The sequence below is a fragment of the Rana temporaria genome, chromosome 3 (assembly GCF_905171775.1).
Source record: "Rana temporaria chromosome 3, aRanTem1.1, whole genome shotgun sequence".
NCBI lineage: Eukaryota > Metazoa > Chordata > Amphibia > Anura > Ranidae > Rana > Rana temporaria.
The window spans coordinates 355,569,842-355,590,067 of NC_053491.1; the positions used below are offsets into that span (position 1 = coordinate 355,569,842).

General features: G+C 45.6%; 1 protein-coding gene across 1 annotated transcript in view; it reads left to right on the forward strand.

Annotated features, from left to right (window-relative positions):
- The window catches only part of LOC120932663 (dihydrofolate reductase-like), a 42,915-nt gene extending 22,926 nt beyond the window's left edge, over positions 1–19,989 (forward strand). Inside the window, exons 3-8 of the mRNA XM_040345201.1 lie at positions 6,901–7,015; positions 7,267–7,316; positions 7,756–7,861; positions 10,592–10,718; positions 15,584–15,699; positions 19,574–19,989. Coding sequence (XP_040201135.1) covers positions 6,909–7,015; positions 7,267–7,316; positions 7,756–7,861; positions 10,592–10,718; positions 15,584–15,699; positions 19,574–19,667 — 600 coding nt within the window. The 5' untranslated portion in view covers positions 6,901–6,908 and the 3' untranslated portion in view covers positions 19,668–19,989. The remainder of the gene's footprint in view (positions 1–6,900; positions 7,016–7,266; positions 7,317–7,755; positions 7,862–10,591; positions 10,719–15,583; positions 15,700–19,573) is intronic.
- Positions 19,990–20,226: the final 237 nt, after the last annotated feature.

Genomic DNA, 20,226 nt, shown 5'->3' on the forward strand with positions numbered 1-20,226 from the left:
CCATTCCATAGCGTAAAACCCTTTTTTTAAAATAAATACATAAAACAAGTTATAAGAATCACAATAGTCACCACTCCTGATGACGACCTAATGATGAAACGCGTTGAACGGTTCTAGACATGCTGACGTCAACCTGCACCAGGCAAAAAAAGTGGAGCCAGTATCTAGTACAGGGTACACATTTTTAATCTTAGTGCCGGGATCACACACCGACTTTTGTGAGTGATCTTATTTTATGTATTCATTTTAATAAATGGTTTTTACACTATGGGATTTTTTTACCTTTTCTTGCTTCTTATAATGGAAATCATATGAATGATGATTGTGTCTCCTGGAGTAACAATAAGCACAATTGACCCACTTATTAAATTAACGGATCTCATGGTCTGATGAGTGGGTGGATTATCCACAGCATGATTTAACAGAAGCATGCAGTGTGAGATGTAATATCAATGAGAGTAATCTTAGTATTGTGGAGCACTGTGCACAGTTTGGAGACTGAAGTTAGACTATTAAATGACATGTTCTACCTGTGTCTGTGTGGGTTTCCTCCCACGCTCCAAGGACATGCTATTAATTTAATTGGTCCTTGTCTAAATTGGCCTTAGTATGCAAGTTTAGAACCTTAGATCGCAAGCGCCTGTTGTTTATTATGTTTATTCCTTAACCACTTAACCCCCGGACCATATTGCTGGTCAAAGACCAGAGTACTTTTTGCGATTCGGCACTGCGTCGCTTTAACTGACAATTGCGCGGTCGTGCGACATGGCTCCCAAACAAAATTGGCGTCCTTTTTTTCCCATAAATAGAGCTTTCTTTTGGTGGTATTTGATCACCTCTGCGGTTTTTAGTTTTTGCGCTATAAACAAAAATAGAGCAATAATTTTGAAAAAAATGAATATTTTTTTACTTTTTGCTGTAATAAATATCCCCCAAAAATATATAAAAAAACAATTTTTTTCCTCAGTTTAGGCCGATACGTATTCTTCTACATATTTTTCGTTTAAAAAATCGCAATAAGCGTTTGATTGGTTTGCGCAAAAGTTATAGCGTTTACAAAAAAGGGGGTATTTTTATGGCATTTTTATTAATATTTTTTTTTACTAGTAATGGCGGCGATCAGCGATTTTTTTTGGTACTGCGACATTATGGCGGACACTTCGGACACTTTTGACACATTTTTGGGACCATTGGCATTTTTATAGCGATCAGTGATATAAAAATGCATTGGATTACTATAAAAATGCCACTGGCAGTGAAGGGATTAACACTAAGGGGCAGGGAAGGGGTTAAGTATGTCCCTGGGTGTGTTCTTACTGTGGGGGGGTGGCCTCACTAGGGGAAATCACTGATCTTCTGTTTATACATTGTATGACAGCATTTCCCCCCCTGCCCGCCAGGCACGCGCATGGGAGTCAGGGGCGAGCTGGGGGTGCGCGCGCGCCCCTGGTAGCCTGCGAGAGAGCCGACGTAGTATGACGGGCTCTCGCGCAGGAGAGCCGACCTGCCGCCGTAGAATGACGGCGGCAGGTCGGCAAGCAGTTAAAGTAGGCCACCAACATTTTGGAAGGGGCATGCAATAGAACTTGTAGAAAACAGTGATGGAGAATAGAGAAAGAAAGAGAGATAGAGAAAAAACATAGAGAGAGAAAAAAAGGTAATGTGCAACTCCATCCGGGCAAACATACACAAGTGCTATCGTTTGTAGTGGTAGCATGTGGCAGCCTTTCAACTTACCAAGCAAAATGTGGTCACACGTGTCCAACGACCTCCTGCCTTCAGGGCCGAACATGAGAAATCTGAACGTATATGGCTAACTTTAGGTCAGCCGCAGAGCTGTTTAGAACTAAGAAAAGACAAGCTGTCAGGCCTCCTTATTTAGCAACATCTAATCTCAGGCCACCCTCAGGTCAACCCCTAAGCCTAAGACACTGAGCACTGGAAGAGGAGATCCCCGAAAGCTTGAAACTTTGCACATGCACATTCTCTCATCCCTACTTGACCTGAAATGATCATTCACATTTCAAAGATCATGCAGCACCATCTAGTGGTCATATTATTTATTGCAGTTTACACTGTGTTGCATTGTATTGCGGTTATTATGAACTTTTCAGAAGTAATTGTATACCGCTCTACAAAAAAATAGCCTTGCATATTGAGACTGATATTCCTTTAGCATATAATAGTAAGTATTAAAATGTATGTTATGGCAAAAAAACAAACAAAAAAACATTCAATATCCGTGGCGGCTGGTGCCAACATTTTTGGGAGGGGGGCGCAAACAAACCCCTCTAGGTCCGCACATACCAGAGGATGCTGTGAGACTTATCTACAAATGGAGCCCTGCAGCGATCACGGTTCCCCTGATACCGGTGGCTTCCTTGTTAAACTGGTCTTCTTTCCGGAATCCAAAACGCTCGCCTCCTGTCCTGATCGGCCGGCATGAGAAGTCAGAAACAGAAAGTGATGCAATGGCGAAAATTGATTTGCTAACATCACAAGTGGGAGGATTTGGGTGCAGACAAGGACAACCTAATACAAGCCCATTAGAACCTCAGGCTCTAATCACATGCTTGTAAAAAATTTACGGACCTAATAGAAACCCATTAGTCTGGCGCCCCGCACAGTGCATTGAGTGCACACACATAGAACGATTGATTTTTAAATAAATGGTAATATAACTAAAAAAAAATTAACTTTAAAGGAGTTGTAAAGTAAAAAATGTTTTCACCTTAATGCAATATATACATTAAGGTGAAAAAACATCTGATGCTGCTGCCCCCCCCCCCCAAGCCCCCCTTATACTTACCTGACCTTTCGAAAGTCCCGCGCTCGGTCAATCACATCCAGCGACGCGGCGTGCCGAGGGGCAGGGCCGAGTGATACAGTGAGCGGCTATGGCCGCTCGCTGTATCAAGGGAGCGCACCCGCAATTACTCACCACCATGCGAGCGCTCTCGCATGACTGTGGTCAGTACTTGCGGGGAGGACCAGAGACAGCGGCCGAGGGACCCCAGAAGATGTGGATCGGGGCCACTCTGTGCAAAACGAACTGCACAGTGGAGGTAAGTATAACATGTTTGTTATTTTAAAGGAAATTTTTTTTTTCCTTTACTAACCCTTTAAGATGTTAAAAATGTTAGTCAAATTATCAGTTATTTAAAGATAAATCGTCCCATAAATATGCAAACTAACTGGGGGGGCTAATGAGCTCATTTCTCTGCTCTCACCTCCTGTTAGAATGTTCCTTGTCCAGGGATGGGACAAATAGGTGGGCAGGAGGGGAGGTAGCCCTGGGCACTGTGAGGTGCGGGGGGGGGGGGGTACATAAGGAGATTGAGGAGGAGAGGATTTGTTTAGGAAGGGGAAATTCTGGGGGTTGCAGGGGGTAAGTATTGTTCTAGGAGGGGATATTGAAGGGGGGTTGCTAAAAGTGGTGATGTGATTTAGGGGGATTTCTGTTGGAGGGAGGTGAGAAGATTTGTGCTAGGAGGGGGGATTTGTGCTGTGAGGTGGTGGATGTGTACTAGAAAGGGAAACTTTAGAGGTAGAAGATTTTTGATAGGAGGGGTCATTTTTTTGGGGGGGCGGACATTTGAGCTGGGGGGAATTGGGGTATGTGGGAGGCAACGAATTCTGCTGAAAAGGGGTATTTCAGCAGGGGGGGTGGATTTGTACTGGGAGGAGGCAGAATTTATGCTTAGGGGGTAAGCATGCAGATTAGTGCTCTGTTTTTGTGGGAGGGGGGGGGGATTTTTGCTGACACATAGGGCCAGATCCTCAAAAGAGATACTCCGACTTAAGTGCTGTTCAGTCTGTGTGTAACTTTGGAAACGATCCTCAAAAGGCTTTTTCCAAAGTTACACAGAAGATCCGGCATGTGTAATTGATTTACACTGCCTAATTTTAGGATGCAGTACCGCATCCGCCGCTGGGGGCATTTCGAGTCGAAATGCCGTTGCTAGTATGCAAATTAGCACTTAAGGCGATCCACAAAGCTTTCTAGCTTCTTTTTTGCGCCGTAAGTGTTATTTTGCAAGTGTAAAATTAGGGCTCGTTTTACAAAGTGTAAAGTTAGTCACACCTTGTAAAGGCCCATTGCAGCGACGGCATTTGGTATGCTTTCCCGAGGGAGAACTCCACGTCAATTTGTAAAAAACAAAACCGGCATGGGTTCCCCCCCAGGAGCATACCAGGCCCTTAGGTCTGGTATGGGTTGTAAGGGGACCCCCCCTACGCCGAAAAATTGACGTAGGGGGTCCCCCTACAATCCATACCAGACCCGTATCCAAAGCACGGTTCTTCTGCAGCTCTCCGGTGCCTTCTTCTTCAGCGCTGGCTGCCTGCTATGTTTGTGTGTTAGCTCGATTTCAAACAGGCAGCCGGCGCGGTCTTCTGTGACGTCAGGGTCTTCTCTTCCTTTCTTCCGATGTTGTCTCGTCGCCTGTTGTCGCTGTAATGATGGAAGCGCGCCTTGCATCCCATTTATATAGGCATCACCGTCCCATCATGCTCCGGTAGGTACCCACGTGGTGGGTGCACGTGGGTAGGCACCCACCACGTGGGTACCTACCGGAGCATGATGGGACGGTGATGCCTATATAAATGTGATGCAAGGCGCGCTTCCATCATTACAGCGACAACAGGCGACGAGACAACATCGGAAGAACAGAAGACCAGAAGACCCTGACGCCACAGAAGACCGCGCCGGCTGCCTGTTTGAAATCGAGCTAACACACAAACATAGCAGGCAGCCAGCGCTGAAGAAGAAGGCACCGGAGAGCTGCAGAAGAACCGGGGTTCGCCGAGTCAAGAGCGGAAGAGGGGAGAAGATGGAAGAAGCCCCCCGGAGTCCGGAGAAGCCCCCCCGGAGTCCGGAGAAGCCCCCCCGGAGTCCGGAGAAGCCCCCCCGGAGAGCGGAAGACCCCCGGAGAGTGGAAGAAGACCCCCGGAGAGTGGAAGAAGAAGCCCCCCCTGGTAATTGAGCTAATAACGAAGACAGGGGGGGCGTCCGGAGCAGAATAATAAAATATTTTAAAAAGCCTTGTGTTGTGTGTTTATTAACTTTTACTTTTTGCCTCCAGGTGAATGGATAGGGGTACGATGTACCCCATATCCATTCACTTAGGGTGGGGGGCCGGTATCTGGGGGCCCCCTTATTAAAGGGGACTCCCAGATTCCGATAAGCCTCCGCCCGCAGACCCCGACAACCAATGGCAAGGGTTGTCGGGAAGAGGTCCTGTCCTCATCAACATGGGGACAGGGTGCTCTGGGGTGGGGGGGCCCGCAGTGCGCCCCCCTGCCCCAGAGCACCCAACCCCCCCATGTTGAGGGCACGCGGCCTGGCACGGCTCAGGAGGGGGGGGGGGGGGCGCTCGCTCGTCCCCACTCCCTTCCTGGCCGGCCGGGTACCGTGCTTTGGATACGGGTCTGGTATGGATTGTAGGGGGACCCCCTACGTCAATTTTTCGGCGTGGGGGGGTCTCCTTACAACCCATGCCAGACCTAAGGACCTGGTATGCTCCTGGGGGGGGAACCCATGCCGTTTTTTTCTTTGAAAATTGGCATGGAGTTCTCCCTCAGGAATGCATGCCGCTGTCATTTTTTTTTTTCCCCGACGCAACTTTAAGCCGTCGCGATCCTCAAAACTCGGCGTAACGTAACTTCGCGCATGCGCAGTACGGCCGACGCGCATGCGCAGTACGGCCGGCGCGGGAGCGCGCCTCATTTAAATGGGACTCGCCCCATTTGAATAGGAACGCCTTGCGCCGGCGGAATTTTAGTTACACAGCCTGAAATTTCTAGATAAGTGCTTTGTGGATCAGGCACTTAGGTAGAAACTTTAAGCCAGTGTAACTTAAATTGGATTTTTTAAGTTACGTCAGGTTTTTGTGGATCTGGCCCATTATGCGCATCTTGGGGGGTGGGGTGCAGTTCGGTAGGTTCGCCCTGGGCTCTAGATGACCTTGTCCCGGCATTGTCCTTGTCAGACACGTGTAAATGAAGCACACAGTTGGCTTAGAGCACTATCCCCCTCCCCTGACCTTCTACTGGGCAACAGATTATAAGAGGCTGATATCAAGCCAAATTCAGGTACTCACAATAGTTGTATTTAAACATTTAGGGACAGATTCTCGTAAATCGGCGTATTTTTGTGCGGGCGTAACGTATCCTATTTACGTTACGCCTCCGCAACTTAGACGGGCAAGTGCTGTATTCTCAAAGCACTTGCTCCGTAAGTTGCGGCGGCGTAAATAGGCCGGCGTAAGTCCGCCTAATTCAAATTTGAAACAGGGGGGCGTGTTTTATGTAAATAATTTGTGACCCGACGTGGAATATCCCAGTGTGCATTGCTCCAAAGTACGCCGCAAGAACGTATTGGTTTCGACGTGAACGTAAATGACGTCCAGCCCCATTCACGGACGACTTACGCAAACAACATAAAATATTCAAAATTCGACGCGGGAACGACGTCCATACTTAACATTGGTACGCCGCATGTACGCCTCATATAGCAGGGGTAACTTAATGCCGGGAAAAGCCTAACGTAAACGGCGTATCTGTACTGTGTCGGCCGGGCGTACGTTCGTAAATTCACGTATCTAGCTGATTTACATATTTCTAGGCGTAAATCAGCGTACACGCCCCTAGCGGCCAGCGTAAATATGCAGTTAAGATCCGACGGCGTAACAGACTTACGCCGGTCGGATCTAATAGAAATCTATGCGTAATTGATTCTAAGAATCAGGCGCATAGATATGACCGCCCAGACTCAGAGATACGCCGTCGTATCTCCTTTGAGAATCTGGGCCTTAGATTTTTTATGAATCCACAATTTCATTCATTATTGTTTTCACATCTGCATGGAGCAGCTATTTAATACATTCTTCTTCTTTTCAGGATCTACCATGTCCAAATCAGATGCACCCATCACATACAAACCAATAAAATTGATTGCAGCTGCTTGCAAAAACATGGGAATCGGTCTTAATGGGAACTTACCATGGAATTTACCGTAAGTATTTTTCTGACAATATGTTACCCATGCAAGTCCCAATAACAATATCATCAAGTCATGCAGACATGAAGGTAAGTCACATTTTAACTTTAAGTGGCACTTTATTTAATCAATCGATACAATTCTGTTTAGCGGAGACGGCCGCACACTGATCAAAAAGACCAGCTATAGTGTATGTTGTCTTAAACTGTATTGACCCTTTAAAATGCTGAATATTTCCTAATTAAAGATGTGGTTTTTTTTTCCAGGAACGAATTTCAGTATCTGTTAAACAAATTAACGACAGTAGAACAGCCAGGTAAGTATTAAATCGTTCCCGTTACCAGTGAATTATGCATATTGGTGGGTAGCACTCTCGCCTAGCAGTAAAAAGGGTCGCTGGTTCGAATCCCAACCACAACACTACCTGCCTGGAGTTTGCATGTTCTCCCTGTGCCTGCGTGGGTTTCCTCCGGGTACTCTGGTTTCCTCCTACACTCCAAAGACATGCTGATAGGTTAATTGGCTTCTGTCTAAAATTGGCCCTAGTATATGAATGTGAGTTAGATTGTAAGCTCCTTGAGGGTAGGGACCGATGTGAATGTACAATGTATATGTAAAGCGCTGCGTAAATTGACAGCGCTATATAAGTACCTAAATAATAATGATACATACTGTACCCCCCATCAATGTATCATGCTGGTAAAGTATAGAACTGTTTTTGTTTATTAATCCTCTGACTGTGTACTTGTCTATAGGAAAGAAAAATCTGCTTGTCTGGGGCCGAACCTCTTTTGAGTCTTTTGATGAGAACTTATTACCTCTGGCAAACACTGTTATAGCCCTCATGACCAGGAAACTGAGGTAATGGGACTTCTGGGACCACAGGAAGAGACATTGTAGTACAAAGAAAAAAGGAAATATTACAATAAATGAAAAAGATAGGAAAGGATAAGAGAGGTCACAAAACTTTTATCTGTAAAGCTAAACTACTACAGAGGCTGCTTTGTATTTTTGTTCATCCAGTCCAGAGATTTATACAGATCTGCCAAGCAGCACAGTTCTGTCTAGCATGGCGGGATGTCTTTTCTTCTGCCCTGATTCAGTAACATTTACAGGTCTTGTCCTTCCCCCAGCCTGTGACTGGACAGTGAAATGAGAAGCGGCACACTGATGAGCTTATCTCTCCTTCACGCTACTCGCTCCACCATGCTTCTCTCCCCCCCTATCAGCATGCTCTTTTTAGACAAAGGGCACTGCACTACAATTGAGTTTTGTTGTAAAGAGACAGCAATAAGCTGATACCAAGCAAAACTTATAGGTAGATTCACAAAGAGTTAGGCCGGCTTATCAGTAGATAAGCCGACCTAACTCTGAATCTACGCCGGCGTTTGTTTAAGCGTATGCTCAAACAGAGATACGCTTAAACGAAGCTAAGATAGGCCGGCTTGCGCCGTTCTAGCTTAGCTTGCAATTTTTTGGATGGCCGCTAGGTGGCGCTTCCATTGTGGCTGGCGAAGATTATGTAAATGAGCTTTTACGCCAATCCCCGAACGTACGCGAGCCCGCCGCAGTCGATTAACGTCGTTTCCGGAAGGCCTTTGGCGGCCTAAAGTTATTCCACCTATGAGGTGGAATAACAATGTTAAAGTATGGCCGCCGTTCCCGCCTCGAGGTTCGAATTTTTTACGTCGTTTGCGTAAGTCGTCCGCGAATCGGGAGTTACGTCGTTTACGTCCGTGTCTAAATCAATAGGCCCGTACGGCGTACTTAGCCGCAATGCGCCCTGGGAAATGTAGGCGCCCGGCGCATGCGCAGTAAAAAAAAACGTAAAAAAACGTGAGGTCAAGCCTCATTAGCATTAAACACACCCCCCCAACCCATTTGAATTAGGCGCCCTTACGCCCGCCGTGTTTACACTACGCCGCCCTAAGTAAGGAGGTAAGTGCTCTCTGAATGATGTACTTTCCTCTCTTACTTAAGGCGGCGTAGTGTAAACACGCTAGGCTACGCCGACCTTAATTTTAGGCGCCCCTACGTGAATCTACCTAAAAGTCTAAGTTGAGTACAAAAATAAAAAAATCAGCTAAAGGGGCATTACTTACTATCAATGTGATGTGTGCCTTATGTTGCCAGCTCTTGCTTTAGTTGAAACCTTCCTCCTCAAATGCCCTCCTACCCCCCCGTAATCTTTTGGTGTACCCGGAGTCAAGGGTTCTGTCATATGCACTCATCATTCACGAGTGCTGACTATGCCTGCTATTTCCGCCCCCCTCTCCTGCATCCATAGACGCTGTACTATAACGTGTATGGATGAAAAACGATCTATGAATGGGGGAGGCAGAACATTCATTCATCTACCTGTCCTAGTATTCATAGATTGTTTCTCATTCACAGTTAGGCATGTGCATTTAGTTTAGTTACGAATGGAAATTCTGACAAAATTTTCATTACTAGGACATTCGGATGTAACCGAATGTCGGAATCACAGTAGTAACAAATCCAAAATAAATTATAATAAAAAAATTATTCAAAATCAAAAATGTATTTGAATTTGAAATGGAAATAAATACAGTTAAATTTAAATAAGATGATGATTCCTACTTTGGCTGCTTTATAGAATAGAAAAGGATAGAATAAAATAAAACAGAATGGAATAGAATAGAAAATAAAGGAATACAACAAAAAAAACTGAATAGAATAAAATAAAACAGAATAAAATAGTATAGAAAAGAATAGAGTAGAATAGAAAAGAGAAGCCTATCTGGCCATCATCTAACAACTTCATTATGTAATACTCACCTGAGATCGAAGCCCTCGTTGAGGTGCGCATACACAGCACCAGCCGGCGACATCACATCGCGGCTCCGGTGCTGTGATTGGCCAGAGCCGCGATTACGTCACTCCCGCAGGTAATGGCACACTCACGTACGTGCCATCGCTTCAGTGCACATGTGCCGAATTACGTTGGCACATGCAAATGCAGGGGATATCTCCATTTCATGTGGCCCTCAGACCTCTCCTGCAGCTTTATATAGGCTTACCTGTAGAAAAAAGTGTGTTGCAAGGCCCCGTACAGACGAGCGGACAGTCCAATGAAAACGGTCCGCCGGACCGTTTTCATCAGACATGTCCGCTCTGAGATTTCTGTCTGATGGTTGTACACACCATCAAATAGAAATCCGCGCGGACAGGATACGCGGTGACGTGGCCGCGCCATCGCCGCGAAGATGACGTGGCGATGTGCGCCACCCTGGAAGGTCAATGCTTCCACGCATGCGTCAAATCACTTCGACGCATGCGAGGGCTTTCGGCCGAGCGGACATGTCCGGTGAGTCGTACAGACGACCGACAGACAGGTTTCCAGCGGACATGTTTCTTAGCATGCTAAGAAATTTTTGTCCGCTGGAAAACGGTCCGATAGGCCGTACACACGACCGAACATGTCGGCTGAAACTGGTCCGCGGACCAGTTTCAGCGGACATGTTCAGTCGTGTGTACGAGGCCTTAGGGTTTACAACCACTTTAACAGAATGGATGTGATACTAATGTGTTTATCTTCTTGCAGTAACTTCTATTATTTTTTACATCTAGTGACTTGCCAAAGTATGTTCATTATATCTGCCGTAATGAAGAAGATGTGGTGAAGCTCTTATCAAAGCCTCCTCTGTCTGAAGAGATTGAGACAGTATGGGTGTTAGGAGGTGTAGAATGTTACAAGGTAAGTGCTGTACACAGGATGATGAACACAAGGGGGAGCTGTATTCTGATAAAAAGATCAAAGAATTGGCATTACCTAAAACATAAAATAACTACACTTTAGATCAGGTTACTCTACCTCTGCAATAGATCAGGCCATCTCTAAAAAAAAGGCTGTTTTACTCCAGAAGAATTTAATTCCCCGTAGCGCGTTGTGTCAGGGCTATAACATACTTTAACGCATAACTATCCCAATTGGTATCAATTAAACTTTCACCACGTGGATGCATGGAACACCAGTACATTCTATGCAGGCAAAACACAGCCCTTACACGGGTGTACGCTTAAGTACACCTTCGTGAATGAGGTCTAAAAAGTTGTGTACAACTCCCCCTCCGCCACCTCCATGCTATGTACTACAGTGGTAGAGCCTTTTGCAGCACAAGGGGGAGTGATTGGGGGGTTGGTAAAAAATGTGCTTTTTTACTGCTGTAGGAAGACAAGGGAACTAGCAAAATCACCAGGTATTTGTTACTGATTATTCATGTGAACAGAGAAATGCACTGATAAAATTTCACTTTTAGAGCTCATTTAAACAAAGTGTTATACAGTGTGTTTAGTTTTTTAAATGTATTTTTATAACTTTATTGCAATGTCACTGTAGCAAAGTCTTTAGCCTATTCCAGTCTAATGAGAACTTTCCAGGCCAAAGATAGCTGACATCTTTCAATATGTAGTGGGTTGTGAGGCATATTGGGTGGAAAGATGGAGAAAGTCATTGTGCGCCAGACACTTCTTGGATGTAAAAGAGGTTTTATTTCTTTCAACAGTCCTTTTTGTATTTTGAGGGGGGGAGAGGGTTAGGGCCAGGACACCCTTAAGTAGTTGTAGATTCAATTGGCTGACTCTCAGGCCGCGTACACACGGTCGGACAAAACCAATGAGAATGGACAGGGGTTCAGTTTCATCGGTCCAAACCGACCGTGTGTATAGCCCATCGGTCTATTGTCCTTCGGTCCAAAATTTTAAAACATGCTTTAAAATCGACCCGGTGGACAGCTGCCCGATCGGTCCAAACCGATGGTTAGTACAGAAAGCATCGGTTCAAAACCCGCGCATGCTCAGAATCAAGTCGACGCATGCTTGTAAGCCTTGAACTTTGTTTTATTCAGCACGTCGTGTGTTTGACGTCACCGCGTTCTGACCCGATCGGTTTTTGGAACGATGGTGTGTACGCACATCAGACCATCAGGCCACTTCAGCGGTGAACCCATGGAAATGGCCCGTCGGACCATTCTCATCGGTTTGGAACGACCGTGTGTATGCGGCCTCAGACTTCAATATGCAGGACAGCCGTGCAGGGAAAGGCCCCAGCAAGGCACCACATCTGCACATGCAGGAATGCTGTCTTCTATGGCAACAGTCTTTAACTACTTGCCGACCTGCCGCCGTCGTTTTACGGCGGCAGGTTGGCTCCCCTGCCCGAGAGCCCGTAGCTCTACATCGGCTCTCTCGCAGGATACTAGGGGCATGCGCTCGCCCCTGAGTCCCGTGCGCATGCCCGGCGGGCGCGATCGCCGCCAGGCACCCGCGATTGCTCGTTACAGAGCGGGGAGCTGTGTGTTCCCGGTCCTGTCGGGGGGAAATGCTGATCCTCTGTTCATACAACGTATGAACAAAAGATCAGTGATTTTCCCTAGTGAGGCCACCCCCCACACAGTAAGAACACACCCAGGGAACATACTTAACCCCTTCCCCACCCCCTAGTGTTAACCCCTTCACTGCCAGTGGAATTTTTATAGTAATCCAATGCATTTTTATAGCACTGACCGCTATAAAAATGCCAATGGTCCCAAAAATGTGTCAAAAGTGTCCGAAGTGTCCGCCATAATGTCGCAGTACCGAAAAAAATCGCTGATCGCCGCCATTACTAGTAAAAAAAATATATTAATAAAAATGCCATAAAAATACCCCCTATTTTGTAAACCCTATAACTTTTGCGCAAACCAATCAATAAACGCTTATTGCGGGTTTTTTTACGAAAAATACGTAGAAGAATACGTATCGGCCTAAACTGAGGAAAAAAAATGTTTTTTGATATATTTTTGGGGGATATTTATTACAGCAAAAAGTAAAAAATATTATTTTTTTTCAAAATTGTCGCTCTATTTTTGTTTATAGTGCAAAAAATAAAAACCGCAGAGGTGATCAAATACCACCAAAAGAAAGCTCTATTTATGGGAAAAAAGGACGCTAATTGTGTTTGGGAGCCACGTTGCACGACCGCGCAATTGTCAGTTAAAGCGACGCAGTCCCGAATCGCAAAAAGTGCTCTGGTCTTTGGGCAGCAATATGGTCCGGGGGTTAAGTGGTTAACAGTTCCTAACTCAACGTAACAGTTCCTTTAGCTTCACTACAACTGCTTGTAGTTCTTCAACCTGAGCTCCTGGTCTCTCACTAGACCCACTGATTCACTGACTCTGAATCCCTTGAGCTCCTCCAATCTTTACAGTTATATCTCCCTCAAGAGTCACCCACGCTTCCCTGCTGGGTCCTTAGCTTGGCACTCCATATACTCCTCAAGCTTCACCCCTGCTGATCGGCTCAGTCCCTGGCTTGACACACAAAGTTGCTGGTTGGGTCCCTGACTTGATCACCGCCTGAAGTTTCCCGATTCTCCACCGTGCCCGTTTGGCGAGAATACTGGTGAGAATGCTTGCTTCAGTTACTCACCATGGCGCCTGGCAATAAGGCGGACAGTCCCTTTCTGGCGACAGCTTCCCCTCTACCGCCAACCACGTCAGGCTCTCTGGCTCTCTGGCCGACATAACCGTCACTTCTGGTTGGACTGCAAGCCGCAATCTGAACCCTGCATTGCCCTCTTACTTCTGGATAGGCCCTCAGCCTGATGCCCCCAGGATAGGCCCAATTTCTGGCCTAGCAACCCAGGCCGTACAACACACGTCCACCCAGACAGCTGTCCAGGTGGCACAGAACACAGATCACCTGACTCCACCCAAATATATAGGTGCTCCCAGCAGGCCAAGGGATTCAAGAAAACCCCTTGGCTGAGATACCCCATATACCCATAATCTGACCTTGTGTTGCCCTTCTCATATTTAGTACCACGAGTACCGGCTACCTAATGGTAAAAGTGCAAGAAGGCCAAACTTAGGGTGAAATAAATAGATCTCTATTAATCAACCAGGATAACTACTCCTGGCAAGTAAATTTGTGAGGAGCTACCTGCCTAAGCTACAGGGTGCTACATCACATTGTAACACCCTACAAGGAAATGCCGGGTATCGGCTTTCCTCTCCTTACACTGACAGTGTGTGAGGTGAGGAGACCCGATCAGCGGCATTTTCTCACAGGGAAGACCTGCACAGATAATCAGTGCCCTGATTATCAGTGCAGCCCCAAGAGTGCCCATCAGTGACGCCAGTCAGTGCCCAGCAGTGTTGCCAATCAGTGATGCCAATCAGTGCTGCCTTTCAGTGGCCATCAGTGCCTGCTATTCAGTGCCCCCCATCAGTGCCACTCATCAGTGCCGCCCATCAGTGCCACCTATCAGTGTCCAACAGTGCCGCCTATCAGTGCCCATCTGTGCTGCATATTAGTGCTTCCTCATCATTGCCAACTCATCTGTGCCCTTCAGTGCTGTCTCATCATTGCCCATCAGTGCCTCCTCATTAATGCCCATCAGTGCAGCCTCATCAGCGCACATCAGTGAAGGATAAAAATTACTTATTTACAAAATCTTTTTTTTTTATTCATCATTTTCTGTTTTTTCTTCTTATTTTTTTGCAAAAAAGGAAAAACTCAATGGCGATTAAATACCACAAAAAAAAAGCTCTATCTGTCTCAAAAAATGATAAAAATGTTGTTTGGGTACAGCGTTGCATGACCGCCCAATTGTCATTGAAAGTGCAACAGCGCTGAAAGCTGAAAATTGGCCTGGGCAGGAAGGGAGTAATAGTGCACAGTATTGAAGTGGTTAATCTGCCCAAAAAAAAACCTGGAGGGGAAGATTTTCTAATTACTATGGGCCAGATTCACAGAAGAGATACGACGGTGTATCTCTGATACACCGTCGTATCTCTCAGAGTATCTATGCGACTGATTCATAGAATCAGTTCCGCATAGATAGCCCTAAGATCCGACAGGTGTAATTGTCTTACACCGTCGGATCTTAGGATGCAATACCGCGGCCGCCGCTGGGTAGAGTTTGCGTCGTATTCCAACGTCGGGTATGCAAATTAGCAGTTACGGCGATCCACGACGGTTTTCGCGTTCGTTACGTCATCGCTAGTAATAGTTTCCCGTCGCAAAGTTAAGGCTGCTTTAACATGGCTTAACTTTAGTCGAGCCATGTTAAAGTATGGCTGTCTTTCCCGCGTCGAATTTCCAAAATTTTTTTCCTTGCGTAAGACGTCCGGGAATACGAAAGTACGCTACGCACGTCACCGTTCCAAAAAATGACGTCACTTTGCGCAAAGCATGGCGGGAATTTCAAAACAGAGCATGCGCAGTACGTCCGGCGCGGGAGCGCGCCTAATTTAAATGGCACACGCCCCTTTGAATTAGGCGGTCTTGCGCCGGAGGCCGCCGGCGTAAGTTTTCACGCAAGTGCTTGGTGAATCAGGCACTTGCGATGAAAACTTGCGGCGGTGTAACGTATATATACGATACGTTACGCCGCCGGACTTCTACGTGAATCTGGCCCTATGAAACTGTATTTATGTACTAATCTCATTTATCAATTTAGAAATTTGACTGTATTGTATTGAAAACAATCGAAAATTATTTTCTTAAAATATAAAACAGGCAGAATTACATAAAGACTCTCGCTGTGGCCCCAAACCGATCAGTATTTTCTCTTTGCAGAATATGATGAAGCACCCTTGGTGTAGCCACATCTACTTTACGGACATTATGGCAGACTTTGAATGTGACATCTTCTTCCCAGAGTTTGATAAAGACGTCTTTAAGTTAAAGGAAAAGTAAGTTATATTTAAAAATGGCATCAATTTTGTTAAAAGGTAGATTTTAAAGACACAAATGGAAGCAGCTTGTAGGCAGATGCCTACTAGGACAGTGTGCTACTAGTGAGCAAGTCTAAGGTGCCCAGGCTGGGGAAGGGTTCAATAGATTAGTTTAGGTCTCTTTTCATTTGCATTTTTATAGAATTGTATTAATACTGTATTTGTGAAGTCCCTTTTGATCTCCCAATCTCCTGCTGAGTCCATAGAGTTGATTAAACAACTATCACGGTTATACAACAGATGGAAAATCCTGTTTCATTATGCTTACCAGCAGGACTGAGGACCTGCCACAGATACAAATAGAGTAATTACCACTTATTCTCTATAGCAATTCCGCAACTAGCCAAAATACTAAATTAATTAACAGGTTATTATTATGGGCATGGAAATCCAATGACAGTAGTGTTTTTTTTGGGGGGGGATAGAACTGCGTTTCTAATACCCTACATACAAATTTTGAAAGGGAAATTACAGCATGTACATTAAATACATATCTTGAGTTATCATTAAAGCCCTGCTCCACCTTTTATGTGAACTTTTTTAAATACAGGTGAAACTCGAAAAATTTGAATATCGTGCAAAAGTTCATTTATTTCACTAATGCAACTCAAAAGGTGAAACTAATATATGAGATAGACTTATTACATGCAAAGCAAGAGAGTTCAAGCTGTGATTTGTGATAATTGTGATGATTATGGCTTACAGCTCATGAAAACCCCAAATCCACAATCTCAGAAAGTTAGAATATTATATGCAATCAATAAGACTAGGATTGTACATAGAACAATATGGGACCTCTGAAAAGTAGAAGCATGCATATGTACTCGGTACTTGGTTTGGGCCCCTTAATGCGGCGTGGCATGGAAGCCATCAGCCTGTGGCACTGCTGAGGTGTTATGGAAAACCAGGATGCTTCAATAGCGGCCTTCAGCTCTTCTGCATTGTTCGGTCTCATGTCTCTCATCTTTCTCTTGGCAATGCCCCACAGATTCTCTATGGGATTCAGGTCAGGCAAGTTTGCTGGCCAATCAAGCACAGTAATTGAACCAGGTTTTGGTGCTTTTGGCAGTGTGGGGGAGGTGCCAAGTCCTGCTGGGAAATGTCAGCATCCCCATAGAGCTTGTCTGCAAGAGGAAGCATGAAGTGCTCCAGAATCTCCTGGTAGATGGTTGCGTTGACCCTGGACTTAATGAAGCACAGTGGACCAACACCAGCAGATGACGTGGCTCTCCAAATCAACACAGACTGTGGAAACGTCACACTGGACTTCAAGCATCTTGCAGAGTGTGCCTCTCCATTCTTCCTCCATACTCCGGCTCCTTGGTTTCCAATGAGATCATCAGAAAATAGGACTTTGGACCACTGAGCAACAGACCAGGTCTGTTTTTCTTTAGCCCAGGTAAGACGATTCTGAAGTTGTTTGTTGTTCGGGAGTGGCTTGACACGAGGAATATGACATTTGAAGCCCATGTCCAGGATCCGTCTGTGTGTGGTGGCTCTTGATGCACTGACTCCAGGCTCAGTCCACTCCTTGTGAAAGTCCCCTAAACTTTTGAATGGCCTTTTCCTGACAATCCTCTCCAGGCTGCGGTCATCCCTGCTGCTTGTGCACCTTTTTCTTACACACTTTTCCCTTCCACATAACTTTCTATTAATGTGCTTTGATACAGCACTTTGGGACCATCCAACTTCTTTTGCAATTACCTTTTGAGGCTTCCCCTCCTTATGGAGGGTGTCAATGATGGTTTTCTGCACAACTGTCAGGTCAGCAGTCTTTCCCCTGATTGTGATTCCTACTGACCCAGACTGAGAGACAATTTAAATGAATTAGCTGATTAGACTGGGACACTTTGGGCCACATTCTCAAAAGAGTTACTACGTCGTATGCCATGTTAAGTATGGCCGTCGGGACAGCGTCGGGTTTTTCCGTCGTTTACGTAACGCGTCGCGAATAGGGCTGTGCGTTAATTATGTTCACGTCGCAACCAATGTATTTGCGGCGTACTACGGAGCATGCGCAGTGGCCTACGTTTAAGGCCAGCGCATTCGCAGTTTGTTCGGCACGGGGGCACGCTTAATTTAAATACAAGCTGCCCCCTTTGATTTACGCGGGGATACGGCGGGCCATTTAGACTACGCCGCCGCAAATTACGGAGCAAGTGCTTGGAGAATACGGCACTTGCTCCAGTAAGTTGCGGCGGCGTAGTGTTAATGGCATGCGCTCGTAGATATACGCGGATCTACGAGAATCTGGCCCTTTGAGTCTAGAATATTGCACATAATATTGTAATTTTCTGAGATTGTGGATTTGGGGTTTTCATGAGCTGTAAGCCATAATCATCACAATTATGACATATCACGGCTTGAACTATCTTGCTTTGCATGTAATGAGTTTATTTCATGTATTAGTTTCACCCTTTAACCTCTTGACCACTGGGCACTTAAACCCCCTTCCTCACCGGACCAATTTTCAGCTTTCGGTGCTCTCACAATTTGAATGACAATAACTCAGTCATACAACATTGTGCCCATCTGAAATTTTTGTCCTTTTTTCCCCACAAATAGAGCTTTCTTTTGGTGGTATTTGATCACCTCTGCGGTTTTTATTTTTTGCGCTATAAAAGAAAAAACACTGAAAATTCTGTAAAAATTAAAAATAAAATTCTCGTTTCTGTCATATTAGCAGGTATTGCGGGAGTATGGGGGGTATTGCAGAGTATGGGGGGTATTGCAGAGTATGGGGGGTATTGCAGAGTGTGGGGGGTATTGCAGAGTATGGGGGGTATTGCAGAGTATGGGGGGTATTGCAGAGTATTGGTGGTATTGCAGAGTATGGGGGGTATTGCAGAGTATTGGTGGTATTGCAGAGTGTGGGGGGTATTGCAGAGTGTGGGGGGTATTGCAGAGTGTGGGGGGTATTGCAGAATGTGGGGGGTATTGCAGAGTGTGGGGGGTATTGCAGAGTGTGGGGGGTATTGCAGAGTATGGGTGTTATTTATTGCAGAGTATTGCACAGGGAGGGAGGGATGGATCTGTGACTGCATTTGTCACAGATCCATCCCACAGCAGCTGCTGCTGCTGCCGCTCTCCCCCCTCTCCTCTCACACTGTACCGATCGGTACAGAGAGGAGAGGGAGGAACCGGCGTCATTACATGACGCCGGTTTGTTTACAAGTGATCGCTCCGTCATTTGACGGAGCGATCACGTGGTAAACCGCCGCTATCAGCGGCGATTTACCGCGATCTGTGATGCGCCGGGTCTTCTAGACCCGGCGCTCACAGATGCTTCTGGGAGCGCGCCGCAGGGGGCGCGCGAGTGAAGCATTCTGGGAGGACGTCCCAGGGACGTCGTCCCGGAATAACTCCACCGCTCTGTAGACGTCTTTTGTCTATGGAGCGGTGGGGAAGTGGTTAAGTTGCATTAGTGAAATAAATGAACACACACACACACAACACTTACTTAGATAAAGGTAATCCTTACTATCTTGGTTTCTTTTCTGACCATTATTGGTATAAATTGAAATATTGTTGTCAATAATTTTGACGCATAGACGAGGGGGTGTTAAAAAATTAACTGCCTTGACTGTCACACATGCTAAATACACGACTGGCTGAGAACAGTCAAGATTAAAAAAATGGGTGAGAACAGAGCTAGAACAATAGTGGGAAGATCTTGTAGCTCGTCATAAGCTTTAAGATATCAGGTGACTTCAACGGACCTCTGCTTTTCGGAAGGACATAACCTTTACAAAAAATCTGATTTATAGTTGATATTCTCCTCACTTATAATACATGTTATTATCGTGTAATCATCTCTCTTTTTTATCTTCAGTTACCCTGGAGTACCATCTGAAATTCAGGAAGAAAAAGGAGTCAAATACATCTTTCAAGTTTATGAAAAAGATTTACCAAAGCAAGACCAATAATGCTATAAAGAATAGACCGAAATACATATGTGATATGTTGTGCTGAAATGTATCTGTAATCCAAAAGTGCCTTGAATACCTAGAGAACAAAAAAGTAATATATTGCATCTTATCAGTCCTTACAGCAGACGTTCACCCTAAAGGGTAATTTCCACTTCATGTCCTCCTCTCCCTATTTTAGCACATTTGGCACTATCACATTTTTTCTGGGAGGGCAGGTACACTGTTTTGATAGGTACCCACTCCCACTCTGCGCCTCCTCTCTTTGCTTTCTGGCACACATCCCAGATCCCAGAAAGCTGCAAGAGAATTTACAAAGCTCGGAAGGGCTAATGCACGCACATTGGGAAGGCGGCTATGAAGCCACAAGGAGTCACAGCCAGCTTCCCACAGTAAACATGCTGGTGCTGGGGATCTGAAGACTGGCGGACAACAGGCTCGGGTGAGGACAGTGCTGGATCCCTGAACAAGCAAGTGTAATTTTATTAAAAGTCAGCAGCTTCAGTGTTTCCCCTTAAAGCGAAGGTCCACCCTAAAATAAAAAATTACCTTAACATCC